General features: G+C 43.5%; 1 protein-coding gene across 3 annotated transcripts in view; it reads right to left on the bottom strand.

Annotated features, from left to right (window-relative positions):
* The window catches only part of jar (Myosin heavy chain 95F jaguar), a 148,531-nt gene that overhangs the window by 107,472 nt on the left and 21,679 nt on the right, over window positions 1–19,380 (bottom strand). For all 3 annotated transcript variants that reach the window (XM_076172588.1, XM_076172591.1, XM_076172589.1), the window contains exon 2: window positions 476–507. In XM_076172588.1, coding sequence (XP_076028703.1) covers window positions 476–505 — 30 coding nt within the window. In that variant the 5' untranslated portion in view covers window positions 506–507. The remainder of the gene's footprint in view (window positions 1–475; window positions 508–19,380) is intronic.

The following is a 19,380-nucleotide window of genomic DNA, read 5'->3' as shown; positions in this document are numbered from 1 at the left end:
GGGATGAGATGGTGATGGGATGACGGGATGTGATGGGATGACGGGATGTGATGGGATGACATGGTGATGGTGATGGGTTGAGATGGTGATGGGATGAGATGGTGATGGGATGAGATGGTGATGGGATGAGATGGTGATGGGATGAGATGAGATGGTGATGGAATGAGATATTGATGGGATGGGATGGTGATGGGAATGGTGATGGGGTGAGATGATGGGATGAGATGGTGATGGGATGAGATGATATGATGAAATGGTGATAACATGGTGATGGGATGAGATAGTGATAGGATGAGATAGTGATGGGATGACAGTGATAGGATGAGATGGTGATGGGATGAGATGGTGATGATGGGATGAGAAAGTGATGAGATAATGAAGGGATAGTGATGGGAAGGTGATGGGATGAGATGGTGATGGGATGAGATGGTGATGGGATGAGATGGTGATGTGATACATATGTGTAAACACTTACCTTGCAGGGCCCTTTGTCAATGGTGCTCATGTCTGAAAAGAAAAGCAAAAATAAAGGTGAGACAAAGGTAAATTAAAGGTAAAAATAAAGGTAAATTAAAGGTAAAAATAAAGGTAAATTAAAGGTAAAAATAAAGGTACCGTATATCCCTCAGGATGGAGTCCATGTACCGCGTCCACTAAAAAAATAGAAAATAAATAAATAAATAAATAAACAAAATAAATAAAATCTTCATGCGACACGTTTTTCGTGTAACCTAAGCATATTCATAGTCATATATTCCCGAATGTCTCCTACGTTTTCATCATATATACAGGATGTCCTTGAATACAAAGTAGTCACAAACGTGTTCATAGAGAGTAATTTTGGTATACCTTGTATATTCGTTTATATATATATATATATATATATATATATATATATATATATGTCGTTACCCCAAGTTGGGGAAAGGACCCACTGACAAAGAAATCTACTCTGGCGTATGAAGCAAAGATTCTCAACAGGAGATAAATTTACACACACACACACACACCCGTGGGGGAAGGGGGATATTAAAATGGCATGATAGAGGGTAAATGTATCATACATATACCAAGGGCTTTTTCCCATTTACCAGAGAGGTAGCCAAAGTGGAAGTCATAAATCCACTCCCACCCATTTCATCCCCACAGTCATGCTCTACTCTCATTCACCACCCCTCCCTCCCTCCCTTTTTTCTTGGCTCCTCCTGGATGACGGGTCATTCCTGCATCTCACCCCCTGCCCTGGATCAGAAGCAATGCAGCAAGACACAGCACATCCACTGTAACGCCGCTTCATACTAGAAATATATATATATATTATATATATATATATATATATATATATATTCTGTAATAGGTTACTTCTGGCGTGCTAAATGTTATATTCATGAGTAGAACATAGACTCTCTTGTTCAAATGTAAAACCATATTGAGTTTTTCGTTTCTTTTCTGATTTACATTATTTTTCATGGCAGTGTGTGTGGGCACTTGGGGATACTAGAATAAATACATCACACTATGGGAGGTAAACATAAGAAAGGTCGAGATTGTTGACATATATACGAATCCGCTTGATGTTAGTCTGACACAAATACTCGATGAAAATATGGAAGCCCAGATAAAAACACACGCACGCACAAACACACGAGAGCTGTGAGCAACGCGTTCCAAGTGGAAATAGAACCTTTGTTCAATCCTCCACATAAATAGCATGTATTCACATTGTGTTGGGCACGAAGCTTCAACCTTTGGATGGAGTGTGGCTTTCGCATTTATTCCAACACTTAAGGCGTTCATACTGGGATGATGATAATGATGGTGATGATAATGATGGTGATGATGATGCTCATACTGATTATGATGATGCTCATGCAGATGATGATGCTCATGCTGCTGCTGCTAATGATGATGGGCGGGGAGGAACGGGGTGAGCTGTGTGAATATACAAGTTGTCAATGTCTTATGTGTGTACACTCTGAAGAAGTCCTAGTTGGACGAAACGTCAGTAATAAAACTTCAACGGATTCTTGGCGTTTAAACTCACCACTGTATCGCTCACACACACACACACACAATTATATATATATATATATATATATATATATATATATATATATATATACACACATATATATATCACGTGACAACCACAGTTGGAGCAAAAAGACTGGAGACAGGGAATCTATATATTTCGATTGCAAGCTGCAATCATCTTCAGTAGATACCGTATCTACTGAAGAGGGTTGCAGTTTCCAATCGAAATATATAGATTCCCTGTCTCCATTTTTTTTTTTTTTTGCTCCAAGTGTGGTTTTCATGTGAACAACAAACGAGGTACTACATTTTTCATCCGTATAATATATGCACAGAGTTAAAAAGGACAGCATCGCAGCAATTATTCAGTTCTCTTCTCGTGTCCTCGATTTTTCTCATTAAATTTTTGCCAGAGATCTACTTTCTGTTCATCCAGTTCATGGCAAAATTTTAATCAGAAAAATCGTGAACACGAGAAGCTAAATAATTACTGCAATACTGTCGTTTTTAACTCTATGTGCATGACAGAAAACCTGCTCCCTTATATATATATATATATATATATATATATATATATATATATATATGTTTCATAAATCTTTATAAATCCTTTTTAAAGTATAGTGACATTAAATACTTAGGGTTACTGATAATTACCATACTAACATCAATATAAAAATAATATCATCACTACCTCATTTTAGAAATTATACTACTACTATTACGCCTAATAATAATCATAATAATAATAATAATAATAATCATAATTATAATAATGTTCATGATCATAATAAAAATGTTATCATGTTGTAATAATAGTACTGATAGCAAACAACAATAATAATGCAAACAACAAACTTTATTGGTAAAATGAGCACATGACTCAAACAAAATGCATCTCATGCATAAACAATACGATGACGTCACACGAGCGCCACGCCATCCGACCACCACCACCACCACCACCGCCCCCCTCCTCTGCCATTATTACTCTCATACTGGTGTTTTGGTATCACAAACTACGAGTTCTAATATATGCAAATCAATAGAAAACGGCAAGTGGTTCCTTTCGCTAAAGCGCGCTCGTGAGAGAAAGGGAGAGGGGAAGAGAGAGGAGCGAGTGGGGGGAGAGAGGAACGAGAGGGGGGAGAGAGGAGCGAGAGGGGGGAGAGAGGAGCGAGAGGGGGAGAGAGGGGGGAGAGAGGACCGAAAGGGGGGAGAGAGGAGCGAGAGGGGAGAGAGGAGCGAGAGGGGAGAGAGAGGAGCGAGAGGGGAGAGAGAGGAGCGAGAGGGGGGAGAGAGGAGCGAGAGGGGAGAGAGGAGCGAGAGGGGAGAGAGAGGAGCGAGAGGGGAGAGAGAGGAGCGAGAGGGGAGAGAGAGGAGCGAGAGGGGAGAGAGAGAGAGGAGCGAGAGGGGAGAGAGAGAGGAGCGAGAGGGGGGAGAGAGAGGAGCGAGAGAAGGGAGAGAGGAGCGAGAGAAGGGAGAGAGGAGCGAGAGAGAAAGAGGGGGAGAGAAAGAGGGGGAGAGAAAGAGGGGAGAGAAAGAGGGGAGAAAGAGGGGAGAGAGAGAAAGAGGGGAGAAAGAGGGGAGAGAGGAGAGGGGGGAAGAGGGGAGAAAGAGGGGGAGAGAGAAAAAGGAGAGAGAGAGAGAGAGAGAGAGAGAGAGAGAGAGTTTCATCTCAGGCTAGGAGGAGGTATATCGAAGCGAATAAACTGTCCTCGACAACTGACTCAGAAACCTAAACCAATCAACTGTAGTATAAGCAGACCCTCCACAGACACACACACACACACGTACTCAAGACTCCTGCACCTTGGTGACGCCCTTTACAATCTTTCTTCTAGCAAAAAAAAAATAAATAAATAAATAAATAAATAAATAAATAAATAAAAAAAAAGCTTCCAAGAGATGAAGGGGTTGTCTACGTAATTTACTACGTAGACGTGTGTGTGTGTGTGTGTGTGTGTGTGTGTGTGTGTGTGTGTGTGTGTGTGTGCGCGCGCGTGTCCGTGTGGATGAAATACATAAAATAAAAAGGACCAAAAAAGGGCAGCGAGTTGCCGGTCTCGGGAGCACGTTCCTCTCAGACGTTACTAAACATTCATTACACTCAGCATTTGCAAAGAAGACGCTAACGGTGGTATTCTTAAGAAATATTTTCCTTATATAAATAAAAAATCCTTATATAAATATCTTATATAAATCCTTGGTAGGGAAAGATTTATACATTTTTTTTAGAATACCTTGTATAAATCTTTCCCGTCCAAGGATTTATAGAAGGAAATATTTTTTTTCAGAATACCACCGATAAATACAAGTTAAAATTAACAAAATAAAATAATCTATTTGCGAAAAGTTTGCAGTGTTTGATGAAGCCTGAAGTCAATTATTCCATTTACTGTAGAGGGTTGCAAAGATGGAAAAAAAAAAAAAAAAAAGTTTAGAAATGTCCAGAATACTCGAGGGAACAGTGGCACCTGACCATAACCTTCCATTCCTAATTTTGTTATGGATGATGATTTATGATTTATGAGTTTTTGGCCGACGGCCAGGCACTGGGACCAAAATGATCATTCAGCGCCATTATTATTATTATTATTATTATTATTTTTCTTTTTCTTTTTTTTTTATGGAAGCGGTAGACCAGAACACACGTAAGCAAGATGCTGTAATGACCGTCATTTATTTTATATTGTTTGTTTATTACTTGCTTTATTTTTATGTTATCAGTTATGTCAATTTACTATTTACCTGTTTATCATTTAACTATACCTATGTTTTATTATACTATAATATTTATTTATTTTTCTTTTATCATTATTATAATCTTTTCCCGCATCCGACTTAGTTATGGACCAAAAGGTCTCCTGTCGGCATGCCCCTCCTTTGTAATCCTTTGTAAAAAGAAAAAGACTGAGCCAATTTTGAACCACCGAAAGACTGAGGATCACCATCAGAGTAACTATTGATGACAATTGATCTAGTATACTTCCCAGACCTTTGCAAATTGTGTTAAAGACGACCAGCTACACGCAGAAGCAACAAAGATTCTTGAAGAAGCAGACCCACATTGGTCCAACTCCGTGGTTCTCAACCTGTGGTCCGTGACCCCCTTGAGAGACTAAAGACTTTCACAAGAGGGACCGCACACCGATAATGGATGCAGAGCGATTAAATCTACTGACGAAGTAGTCTCCAGTAGGCTAAACAGCAGCAGTGCATAAGTATGGGATATATGGCAAAGCGTGTTGAGAATCACTGGTCTAACTCTTTAGAAAGATAAATAAAAATATATATAAAGCACAAACATTTATTTTATATTATTTGTTTATTTGTTATTGCTTGTTTATTGTTATTTGCTTGATTTTTATTTATTATTAGTTATCTATCAATTTACTCTTATTTAATATTTATCTGTTTATCATTTAACTACACATATGCATTTGTTTTATTTATCATTATTAATATTATAATTTTTATCTATTTTTCTTTAACTTAATCATTATTACATTATTTTTCTGCATCCGACACCTAGATATGGACCAAAAGGTGTCCTGTCGGCATGCTCCGCCTTTGTAATCCTTTGTAAATAAAGGAAGCTCGCTAGCTGAGCGGTTTAGAGCGTCGTTACTTGCGGTAAAGGTCGAGGGGGTGGCGGTTCGAACCCTGCCACCGACGAAGTTGAACCAAGGGCATGGCTCATTAAATTCCACGCTGAACAAAGTCCTGTAAGGGGCACCGTCCTGCCTTCCTCATAAGGAATTTGTGACGTTAAAACATCATCACAATCAGTGGAGATGGTAAGTTACGTTCTGGTAGAGTTACAGAACAGAGCTGAGGAAGTTAATGTCCATATTCAAAGACGTCCGCGAATTCTTCCCGTGAGCATGACGATGCAAAAACCTTACGCGTAACTGAGCAACTACGTGAGACCCGGAGAAACGACTTTCAAATGATATTAAGTGTCACGTAAGGTGGTGGCACACTGGGCTAGCATGCTACTTGTTTTTGCTACTCTCTCCGAGTAGAAGCCACTTGGGTTACAATATTCTAGACTTCCGTAAGAACATCACGATAAAGTGTCTAACATTCGTATTCTAGGTTTAATTTCTCTCTAAGTTTCGTCATTCAGTTTCTCACTCTAAGACACAAGAATAATTTGACATTTGGACATTTGAAACACAAAATATCGTTACCGAAGTCGTTTCTACTTGAACAAATTATCAAAAGCAAGTAGCAATGCTAGCGAGAAATGCATAGTATGCGGGCACCATAAGACTCGAAAATGACTTGGAATTTTTCTCTATTTTCTGAGCCGTTCATATCGCAGGAGAAGTTGTCTTTGGTGAAAAGGACTCAGGGCAGATGAAGCCACACAAAGAACAAAAAGAAGATTACGTAAACTCTGGCGCCGTCGCTAGACTGAGGTCAAATAAACCGTAGGACAAAGACAAAACGCTACAAAAATTCCAAGAAATATAATACCACATTCACTGGAGGACTAAGACAAAAAATATACCATAATACCACATTCACACCTCCGTAGTACAAAGACAAAACGCTACAAAAATTCCAAGAAATATAATACCACATTCACTGGAGGACTAAGACAAAAAATATAACATAATACCACATTCACACCTCCGTAGGACAAAGACAATACTACAAAAATTCCAAGAAATATACCATAATACCACATTCATACCACCGTACAACAAAGACAAAACACTACAAGAATTCCAAGAAATATACTGTAATACCACATTCACACCACCGTACAACAAAGACAAACACTACTACAACCACAAGAAATATACTGTAATACCACATTCATACCACCATCTCGAAAAATATGGGTACTTGTGCTATATGAGCTACAAAGGTACGAGAGTTAAGAAATAATCTGATTTAGGAGATGAACACGGGGCATAGAATGACCACGTATGTACATAGGAAATACGAAACTGAATTACAAAACTTTCGTTACATAAACACCTGTATAAAAAATTATGTAATCGAGTTCGTGACAAGTAAATCGAAAATCTGATAAAGGACCTTGGGTCAGGTCATAGTAGGTGAATGTGACCTGGTGTACACACACACACACACACGACGGCGCAGTTAGTAGAGTTCCCGACCGCCACTACGGCGGTCCGGGTTCGAATCCCGCCCAGGGCTGAAATTTCAGTATCGCTGCGCTGCGAGTCGTTACTCCAACTCTCGTGGGCGGGGAGTTTGTGTGCGCGCGCGTGTAAGGTCACAGTAGTACCCATAGATCGGTCACATATGAAATCTGAGCTCTCTTCCGAGAGGGAAATAGCTATCGATCACGAGTACAACACGCGATCCAAGACCATGGTGAATAACACCGTGTCGACCTCATTAGTAGGTTGTCCCAAGTTCAATTCCCGGGACCCGCTGCGGGCTATGTCGCCTTGGTACCCGACAGCCCCCTTTACTCTCCCGACATGGCTTCGTATGACTTGTGGCTTTTCCCACCAAAGCAGAAAATGCCCCTGAAAGGAACCAGATTTCAGTCCAGAGAAGAAATAATGCGGAATGCGACGGACCAGCTGCGCTGGACCATCTGCGCGGAACCAACTGCGCGTCATCCCAAAAGAAACGTTTCGGCGATGCTTTCAACATCAGCAGGACCATTTGTAGTGCGTGGCTACTCAAGGGGACTGTTTTGAAGGCGATCAGGGTAAGTGTCGTAACTGGATACGAGTATTTTCTATGAATAAAGGTCGGTTATATATATATATATATATATATATATATATATATATATATATATATATATATATATGAGTTAGTTCATGACTACTGTAGTTTCGCACTGATGGAACACGGTGCAAACTAGGTCAGGAATAAACTCGACCTCGACCCATGTCTTCTTTATACACCATTCTGAACTTGTCAATATCTCATCACTTACATTCACACACAGACAATTTTATATGTAATATTATATATACATATATACAAATACATATAAAATGAAACAAACACATGCACTTATGTTCACACACACACACACACACACACACACACAAGGAACGTCACTGCAAACACAGACCCGTCTTCTTTATCCACCTTCCTCAATTTGACAACGCCTCAACACACGAACACACACACTTTATGTATACGTGTGTGTGTGTATGTGCGTGTACACCGGTGTACAAGGTCAAACAATCCTCATATACACAAGAAAACGGGAGAAACCTTGTTGCAAGTGACCCTGTTCCAAGCCGGACGACACTCGCATCTTACATTCTCTCTGTCGCCAAGACGAATCCATTGACCCGTGTTGCCCTTCCTTCCCGTAGCGAGGGAGTCTGGATGACGCGACCTAACAGGCGAGACTTGTGAAAACGAATACTAGAGTTCCTTTGCCAAGCGGCTGGAATACCATCAACGAAAGATGGGGGGACAGTGGTGGGGTGCAACGGGAAGGGACATGAAGAAGGAGAGGACATGGCGTTGGTACAAATCCAAATCCTCCACAGTGCCTCACAGGTCCTTGGTACTGCCACGCGTCCTGTAGACTTCGACATGCACCGTCGACATCGCAAGAGAAGCCAATAGATGGCATAATCGTGTCTAGTACGTACTTATGACAAGCTAATACCCTATGGGGTTTGAGCCTATAGAGCCCACCGACAGCCACGCATAATCTTCTGTCAGACTTGCTCTATTCGGGTCAATGGCAGTCGTTTCACTGTCGCTGCGCATTGTGTAGATTACATGATGCTCTACACTAGACCAGAGGCTGTTCAACCTTTCTGGCAATGTGCACCTTCCTCAGTCAACCTAGGGTGCACGATCTTCTCACCCTAATCTTCATCCTTAAAATGAACTTTTTCATCAATTCCCATGACAAACGACTATTCTCATAACCTCTTTAACACGAGTCAAATATTTGCGCGCACATCAGCTGCCGTAAAATCACTATGGCAAAATATTTCATCTTCTCAACGAAAACACACAGAATGTCATTTGATATACTGGAGGAAAATCATTTTCCTCCAGCATATCCGATGACTTCCCGAAAGCTGCGGTTGGCTGCAAATTTGCTCCAACAGTCGGAGGAAAAATTGACCAGTGTGATAACACCTTTATATTGTGGGGGGGGGAGGGATCTCGATCTCTCGCGATAACGTTCAAGCCAAGACCCTCCCGCTCTTCAGCTGTAGTGTAATCACCAAGCGTCTGTCACACCGAAGACTACTCAATGTACAGGAAGAACTGAAGACATTCGAAGTCATTCAAAACTGAACCATCACGATACTGATTTGAGGCCTACACACAGCAACAAAACAGGTCCAATGACGAAACTAATTACAAAATGCACAAGTCATGCATTTAGACACAGGGATTGCTTGCACGTCACGCACTTGGGTGTAGTGTGATGATGCCTAGACTTTACGAGGCCCCAAAGATTCAAGTACAAGGCCTCATAACACTGAGAAATATTACGAGAAAGGAAGATATTTTGGATATGTAAACTCAGATGAAACATAAAATAAACACTTTATTCGATTTAAATATAAATAAACCAAATTTGTTAAGTTCTTTTCCTCAAAAATATCTGACTACATGCCTCCCTTCCTCATCTGGATGATCGAGTCCACCCCCCCTCCCACCCCCTTTGCACGCCCCTGCCATCAGGAGTACACCAAAGAGGCTACAAGATGGCACTCTGCAACCAGGGGTGCCAACAGGTGCCTTCACTCCACTACTGGAGAAAGACGACGATATACCTACCCAGGCGTACCAACCAATCCCCTGCGGCCAACTATGCATGAAGTAAGAACGGCGGAACTCGTGTGGACATTTCTGACTGTGCCACATTCACCACAGCGACGTTCTTCCCGTATCTTGTTCCGTCCGAGAAACGGCGACTTCGAGCATCCGAAGAAGCGAGCCTTATCAACCACGAACTCATTTGTCCCCAGTTCGAGCCGAAGAAGAACGATATCGTCTTGATTTAGAGAAAAAAAAAAAAAACTCATCTCAGTAAATGCGGCGTCGCTGAGGTGAAGAGCTACGGAAAGGAATGCTGGAGCTTCGTGAGGAGGCTTCCAGAAGAAGCCGCTGCCTGAGGCTACACGCTGCTGCTGCTGCTGCTGCTCTCCCGACCGTTTGGCCTCAAGGTAAACCGTGACCAGATCATCTCCGGGCGAGAATAAAAGAAACAAAGAGAGAATAATTGTGATCCTGTCATTCCAGCAGACAAAGAAAGTGTGTTCAAGCATTCTCGGTGGACACTGCCCCTCCAAATGGCGTCATTTGTCCAACATGGTCACTTTCTGCCTGTTGACGTGGACCTCGGCAAGTCGCTCTTGTTCCTCCATCTTGAAAAGAACTTATCTCTGCATTTCGTTTACATTACTTGTCCTTAAAACCAATCTTCGAAACATGTAGATCTTATACCATATATATATATATATATATATATATATATATATATATATATATATATATATATATATATATATATACTGTATGTATATGTGCATGAGAAATGACATGAATTAGTGATTCTAAATATGCAGAAAAAAACATGGAAAATGATAAAATGAGGATGCTTAAGTAGACGAAAGCGCTCGGTCATCACTTCATAATTTTCCTATGTGGTTTTTCTGCACGCGCGCACGCACGCACACACACACACACACACATATTATATATATATATATATATATATATATATATATATATATATATATATATATATATTCTGCCGCAGAGTTGAATATGATTTTAAGAGATGAAGATCCCGGTGCATCCGGAGACCACACTGACCTCCGTCGTTTTCCAGAACAAAATCTCTAAACTCCACCACATCATTGGCGAGGTCAAACCAGGTCATCCCCTTCAGGTACGCTTACTACTTATAATATACCTACCGTCAAGAGAAAAGGGGATCCGACGGACACCATTATTAGAAATATTCTATAAATCGCCTTCGACAGCACACCATGAAGATGAATCAAATGGCTCAATGGCGACTATAATCTATAAGCAGATCGCACAACGCAACCAGTTGCATGCAACCGATCGCATGGATGCCTACACTCCGTGAAAGCTGTATTCCCTGTACGTTTGCCCACCAGCATTCAGGTACCTGCATTTCTGAAATAACAAGTAAAGGATATTTATGTGTGCATGCCTATACGGTACATGGGATACTACTTTCACAGAGTTATAGGCATCCGTTGCGATCGGTTTCATGCAACTGGTTGCGTCGGTGGGGGAGTTGCTTATGGGAAAAATGGCAACCCATAGGGAAGGGGCTAGCTTCATGGGTTGCCACTTCTTCAATTCTGGGGTACCTCAGGTTAAGAACCACAAGAGGTAAATAATTTTCCTCCAGCATATCAAATGACGTCATTGTGTCAATTGCTGAGAAAACAAAATAGTTTGCCAGAGAGTGATTTGACGGCGGAAAAAAGTTCCGGAGGTGGGCGGTACTACTGCCGATTAATTGGAGGTTGGAGGAAATATAGCCCAGTGTGATAACCCCTTTACACGTTCTTATGACCCTCCTTCACGTCTCTCAATCTATCATTCTCTCTCAATCTCTCAACATCTACCTCTCTCAATCTATCTTTCTCTCCCTCTCTGTCTCTCTCAATCTCTCCCTCTCTCTACCTCTACCTCTCAATCTCTCTCCCTCACTGAATCCCTCCTCCCCCCCCCTCTCTCTCTACCTCTCTCAGAGTCGTTCAGGCAACGGCTCTACCCTCCACCAGAGCAGGTAATGCGGGCTTCGCCAAGTTTGCTTTCCCACTCACTCACTGCCTTGCTTGCTTGCTTGCACCACAGTTCCTCGAATATGCAAACACCCAATGACATCACCGCAAGCACCCGGTGTCCGGGGTCGAGATGACGCAGAGTGCGGGGTGATCCAATAGAGGTGTTCAAGTGGGTCAAAGGTTCTAACAAGGGTGACGCAAAGGTCATCATATTAAGACAACAGAACAGGGCTCGCAGTAATGGATTTAAACTGGACAAATTTCGGTTTAAGAAGGGACAAATGTTCTAATAAGGGTGACGCAAACCAGGTCATCATATTAAGACAACAGGGCAGGACTCGCAGTAATGGATTTAAATTGGGCAAATTTGGATTTGAGAAGGAAATAGGAAAAAAATGGTTTACTTAGGAAACGGTTAGACAGCTTTATAGATGGGGATGACAGGTGGTCATGGGCATGGAACTACCTAGTGTAGGCCTTATGGTCTCTTGTAGTCTCCTTCATTCTTATGTTATGTCCACTGGGCTGCTCCGTCTGCCACAGCTACAGGAATACCCATTTATTAACTTACTCTTTATATATAATTCAATTATTTATTTAATCTATTTATATAATTTAGTTAAAATCCATTTTTCCCAGGCACATACACAAGACAGAAAGGGCCGCATGTCCTCAGCACGATATATATATATATATATATATATATATATATATATATATATATATATATATATATATATATATATATTGGGGTTGGTTGGTTGCTGACTGGACGTCGGGTGATAGAAAGCTGAAACAACTTCGCAATCCTCGTAGTCACTGAACAAAAAAAAAATTCTAAGATTAACTGGAATAAACAAGTATGTTGAAATTAAACTAACCCATTTCAGTGGTCATGTTACACATGTTTTATTCCCCTGCCTGTTAGGTTAGGTTAGCTATTTGATACACCCCGTCTTTCCATGCCATGTACCAAAAGGTCTCCAATACCAAGGACTTGAGACGGGTACTCGCAAGTGGTTCTAAAGGATGGACGTCGGAGAGGATTATCTCCCAGCCGCCCCCCGTCTTCCTAAGCCGGCAACATCCTCACCCCCAGTTTGTAGCGCAGCCCCAGGGGGCTGACATTCGGTGTGCGGACTGAGCCAAATATCTCTATCGACCTCGACTGCATTTCCTCCCTTTAAGGGATCTGACAACCGGTGACTGATCATATCTTCCTTCTACAATTAGATGACACAGCTCTAATGCAATATAAAGCAACAATCCAGTTTTCCCTCCAGAAATCATTGGTTGTGTACTTTTAGTAAATGTTTGTTGGTGTGTGTTAAGTGTTTGTTTAATAACTGCAATATTGGAAATTTATCAATGTAAAATCGACTACAGCAACAAAATAAAGTTATTTTGAAAAAAAAAATTCTTGTTAAGCGATGCTAAGTATGCAATACGAACTTTAAACAAACTTTTGACAATCTTTGAAAGAAAATGTACTATTATGTCTCAAGTATAAATAAGATGCCTAAAACTATACAGACAGCGTTCTTTATGTATGATCTATGTGAATATATATTTGAAACATCCTAAAGAAAAACACTGTTTCATCACATTATCGAAAGTATGCAAGGTATGTGACAACCTTTCAACAACCGTTTGTATAACATTTGTTTTCTGGGGTGGGGGGTAAGATCTTGCAAGAGAGTTCCAAGACCGTTGCCATCCGCTGTGGGGCTGCGGGTTTCTAGATAATGAAACTGGATCCAACATTCACTGAAACTAATCCACTGCAGCTATAAAACAATAACGAATGAAATAGTTACGGAATCGCCTTTGGGTGTTGGTCAACCCCGCCCGTCAAGTGGATTCATGACGTCAGAGGTTATCGATGGAAGGGAGAAGGGGAGAAGGGGAGGGAGGAGGAGGGGAAGGGGGTGAGGCCCTACAAGGGCAACGCAAGTACCGTCGTCACGGAGAGTACTTCGATTATGAACTACTGTTGGACAAAGGGCAATTAACTACAGCCTAAGGCACCGAGAACAAACTTCTTTTGACGCAAATAAACGCAAACGCCTAACTCAACGAACTCTCATGCGGGCTGGCAGAATCATACACACACACGTACACAAGTACAGCCGCCCCGTGCAACACAGTGTGGCGTAGCCCAGTGTATTTGAAGAACCTCCCCTCGAGCTTCGTTTCAAGAGTTCTACTTGTAGCCCACGGCTCGCCACTCGCGAGCCGTTCTCTGTGCGCTAGCAAGCAGTCATGCAGTCAGGTAGGCGGGGTATCTTCCTCCCATCTACGCGTTCCCAGAGTCATAATGTTATGGTGCTTGCAGGCCCCACTGCTTGCTTGCTTGCTTGCTACGTGACAGGTGCCCTGGACAGTCATCTGTGTTATTCGTTAAAGTTTATCCCGAGGAAGATGAAAGTGACCGAGCCGGGGGCTCACCTCAGAAACAAATAGTCCACCTCCCTGTGTCTTCTTCGAGAAACCACCTTGCTTTCGCGGGAGCCTCCGCTGTGCTCAAGAGCCTGAAACTACGCGAGGTAAGTGAATTATACACCCGGCTTCTACACGTCAGTTTTTGTTGTTACATAAAGAAGGGGAGACGGTGGGGATACTTGCTGATCTCGCGGAGCAAGTCAAGTGCACAAGTTACTTGCTACAAGTTACCTGTCGTGTGTTAATATCTGATTATTGTGTGTAAACATCAATTCTCCTTGTCAAGCTGACGTTTTACACAAGGCAAATAACATGTACCAAGTAACTTGCACACTTGACTTGCCTCTCAACTTGCCCCGTGTAAACGAGGCTTTAGTGTGTGTTGACGTACATTTGGAAGCAAGTGTAAACACGGTGTCACTGGGCTCAGTGAGAATAGTTCTACTTAAGGTATCACGAGCCTTGCGCTTGTCACATGACCAGGCTGTCTGTGCACACAGGGCCAAGGTAACCGCGTGAGTGGTAGATAAGGACCCCGTGGTGGTCAACGTTGATGAACACCCGTGGATACCCAGTGTGATAAGCCCGAGAGTTGAAAATAATCTCGACCAAGCTGCGCCAAGCACAAACATACCTCTCCAGGCACAAACATACCTCGCCAGGCACAAACATACTTCGCCAGGCACAAACATACTTCGCCAGGCACAAACATACTTCACCAGGCACAAACATACTTTGTCAGGCACGAACATACTTCGCCAGGCACAAACATACCTCGCCAGGCACAAACATACCTCTCCAGGCACAAACATACCTCGCCAGGCACAAACATACTTCGCCAGGCACAAACATACTTCGCCAGGCACAAACATACCTCGCCAGGCACAAACATACCTCGCCAGGCACAAACATACCTCGCCAGGCACAAACATACCTCGCCAGGCACAAACATACTTCGCCAGGCACAAACATACCTCGCCAGGCACAAACATACTTCGCCAGGCACAAACATACTTTGTCAGGCACGAACATACTTCGCCAGGCACAAACATACCTCGCCAGGCACAAACATACTTCGCCAGGCACAAACATACTTCGCCAGGCACAAACATACTTCGCCAGGCACAAACATACTTCGCCAGGCACAAACATACCTCGCCAGGCACAAACATACTTCGCCAGGCACAAACATACTTCGCCAGGCACAAACATACTTCGCCAGGCACAAACATACTTCGCCAGGCACAAACATACTTTGTCAGGCACGAACATACTTCGCCAGGCACAAACATACTTTGTCAGACACAAACATACTTCGCCAGGCACAAACATACCTCGCCAGGCAGTAGTTATCCTACTTAAGAATACATTGCCTCACCACGGTGAAGGACATATAATGTCAAAAGCAATTTCATGTATGTAGATTCATTTCTATCTTATCGCAACAGTGACTGTCTCTTTGACTATCATTGACTGTCACTCTGCATGATGGAGAGATTGGTATCTTCCTGGGAAGATTCCAGGGATCGCCACGGACAGACTCTACGTGATCCCCATGTAGGACGATAAGAGTTAAAATGCTATCACTGTGGTGTTGTAGCCCACGTCTTGTTTGTGCCATAGAGTCTGACCTTTTAAGATAACCATGTAGCCAGGTCGTCATTCACTTCCCTAAAACTCATCAGATTCATTTCCCCAAGATTCCTGAAGGTTCCGTATAGTCTGATCTTCCGGTTTTGTCACACTGCTGCAAACAAGCAAAGTCGACCAAAATCAACACCTCGCCCCCGGACAATGAACAACCCATAGACCCGATGTAGACAACCCGAAGCCCCATTTTGGTTCGAGTCCGACCCCCTCCAAGCCCCATCCAACCTCTTCAACAGAACAAAATCGTCAAGCCTTATGGGGCTATCACACTGGGCTTCCACGTGCTTCGCCAACACCGACAGTTGAGAGTTCGTTTGAGTAAAAACGACTTCGGTTACAATAGGCTACTCTATTTTTCAAATCTCCAAATATCAAATTATCTTTCCGTCATATATAGCAAAGCTGATTGATGACAATGTAAACGTATATGAATGTTGGACGCACCGTTGAGATGTTGTTTGAGAAGTCTAGAACATCCGTAGGCGAAGTCACATTCTAGTGGTTCAAATGGAGGTTGAAGGTAGGATGTTGGAGGTAAAAGAGCCCAGTGTGATAACCCCTTTAGCCAGGATGAGGCATCTAGAGACGCCACCGTTGTGGACATGTCGAGGAGGTTGTCCGCAAACCCTCGACAGTTGGGAGCGTCACGGAAATCGTCTTCCCGCTCAAAGAGGGCGCACACACGGCGAACGCATTTATTTTATTTATTTCATTTGTTTATTTATTTATTTATTGGGAGTGGAATGCCACTCCCACAGGCCTTGTTTGAGTCCGTGCGATGAGTGTTTATGGAAGACAATGCACCTTGTTGCAAGAGATAAAGTGGGGATGGTGTAGCTTGTCAGAGGAGCTTCGAGGAGGGGGGGAGTGGAATGGAGAGGCTACAGCTATTAGAGCGGCGGCAGCGGACCCTCTAGATAGCGGAGGGGCGTTCAAAGCAAATGCCAACGAAAAGACGCCAGAGGTGCCATACTTGCTCTCCCGATCCCAGGAGGAGGAGGAGGAGGAGGAGGAGGAGGAGGAGGAGAGGGTGAGGAATATATGAAGCAGGGAAGGAGGAAAGGGTGAGTGAGGATGAGGGGGTGGGGAATAAATAAAGCAGGGGAGGATCAAAAGAGGAGGAGGAGGAAGATGAGGAGGAAGGTAAGGAGGAGGAAGATGAGGAGGAGGAGGAAGATGAGGAGGAGGAGGAGGAAGGTGAGGAGGAAGGTGAGGAGGAGGAATATAAGGAGTAGGAGAAGAGGAGGGTGGGAGGAAGAGGAGGAATATAAGGAGTAGGAGAAGAGGAGGGTGGGAGGAAGAGGAGGAATATAAGGAGCAGGAGAGGAGAAACAGGAGGATGAGGAGGAGAAAGAGAAGGGGGGAGGAATATAAAAAGCAGGAGAGGATGAGAGGGAAGGAGAAGGAGAAGGAGAAGGAGGAGAGGAGGAGGAGGAGAGGAGGAGAGGAGGAGGAGAGGAGGAGGAGGAGGAATATAAGGTCACACATGAAAGATGTACATTATGGTGTATGCCCGCTCACACACGCGCGTAGTACTCTATCAGAGTATGGCACTCCCTTCACTAATATATAACCAGATTGGTTCTCTCACCCGGAGCAGAGTCCTTCGACATACGAAGAAGAACGTCATTGGCATCTAGCGACAAATCTACCATGAAAGGATGGAGCCTGTACGACGTTTCCTTTATCTATTGATCAAGTAACAAGCGAGACGCGTCCTACAGCCTCAGTCTTGACCTGGTGCTTCTTTAGAGGCGAGGAAGCGGCACAAATAGAAATAAAATAACTTGGCGGGAGGCAGAATATATAGAGATAATGTCAAAGGTGACCTCTTCATATACCGAGAAAAGTCTTGGCACCGATTATTTTGGGTTGGCGACAGTCGATTTTATTCGGTTGGGAGTAACCTTCGCCCCCTTGAAAGGTTGCATAAAGCCAGAGTGTCTTGTGTAGCGACCTTTCACTCCGCCCGGTGCCAAGGTCGTTCACTTCCGTGGCGCCAGGTCGTCATTCACTTCCGTGGCGACAGGTCATTCACTTCTGTGGCGCCTTTCGTCATTCACTTCCGTGGCGCCAGGTCGTCATTCACTTCCGTGGCGACAGGTCATTCACTTCTGTGGCGCCAATTCGTCATTCACTTCCGTGGCGCCAGGTCGTCATTCACTTCTGTGGCGCCAGGTCGTCATTCACTTCCGTGGCGACAGGTCGTCATTCACTTCCGTGGCGCCAGGTCGTCATTCACTTCCGTGGCGCCATCTCTCGGCATGGAAAAAGGTTCATCCCTACAGCGACGTACTTTAGGAATATATTTTGTTGGAGTAATCTTGTACCTGGGAGGTTCCAAACACGCAGCCGGTGCGATGGGGGCGTTGTCTAATTCTATCAGTGCAGGAAATCATGATTACACAACCTATACAATTTTATCTCTGTACTATCACTATAGAACCTCCCATATAGGGATGGAGAGTAGGGGTGTCAAGTGACATTCCAATCTGCCCACTGACGCCTATACTTGTTCACAATGTTCTCTGTACATAGTATGAAGAAGAAGAAGAAGAAGAAGAAGAAGAAGAAGAAGAAGAAGAAGAAGAAGAAGAAGAAGAAGAAGAAGAAGAAGAAGAAGAAGAAGAAGAAGAAGAAGAAGAAGAAGAAGAAGAAGAAGAAGAAGAAGAAGAAGAAGAAGAAGAAGAAGAAGAAGAAGAAGAAGAAGAAGAAGAAGAAGAAGAAGAAGAAGAAGAAGAAGAAGAAGGATATGTGGAAAAGACGAAAATGTGGAAGGACACGGTGAGCGATATTTGGAAAAACAAAGATAAAAAAGAAAAGAATTAAAAAAAATATTCTCTGGAAATACAATACAGTATGACTAATGAAGCCGGCCAACACTGTCTATGGGCGTTTTCGGTCAGGCCCGGGTGGAGTAGCGGGGTGAGAGGACTGTCTGTCTGTCTGAATTGTCTCTGTCTCTCTCTCTCTCTCTCTCTCTCCCCTCCTCTCTGTCTCTCTCTCCCCTCCTCTCTCTCTCCCCTGCTCTCTCTCTCTCTCCCTTCCCTGCTCTCTCTCCCCTCCTCTCTCTCTCTCTCTCCCATCCTCTCCCTCTCTCTCTTTCTCTCTCCCCTCCTCTCTCTCTCTCTCTCCCCTCCTCTCTCTCTCTCTCCCCTCCTCTCTCTCTCTCTCTCCCCTCCTCTCTCTCTCTCTCTCCCCTCCTCTCTCTCTCTCTCCCCTCCTCTCTCTCTCTCTCTCTCTCTCTCTCTCTCTCTCTCTCTCTCTCTCTCCCCTCCTCTCTCTCTCTCCTCCTCCTCTCTCTCTCTCTCTCTCTCCCCTCCTCCTCCTCCTCTCTCTCTCTCTCCCCACCTCTCCCTCTCTCTCTCTTAATTTGGGAGTGAAATGTCACTCCCATCATCCCACTTTATCTCTTGCAAGAGATAAAGTGGGATGATGGTTTAGCTTCCAAGAGGAGCTTCGAGGGGGGGGAGGGGAGGGGAAGGGGAGGGGA

Source organism: Oratosquilla oratoria, chromosome 33, assembly GCF_046742065.1.
Source record: "Oratosquilla oratoria isolate Oo_2021 chromosome 33, ASM4674206v1, whole genome shotgun sequence".
Lineage (NCBI taxonomy): Eukaryota > Metazoa > Arthropoda > Malacostraca > Stomatopoda > Squillidae > Oratosquilla > Oratosquilla oratoria.
The sequence above is the reverse complement of the archived record's forward strand: the minus strand, read 5'-3'. Positions and strand labels throughout refer to the sequence as shown.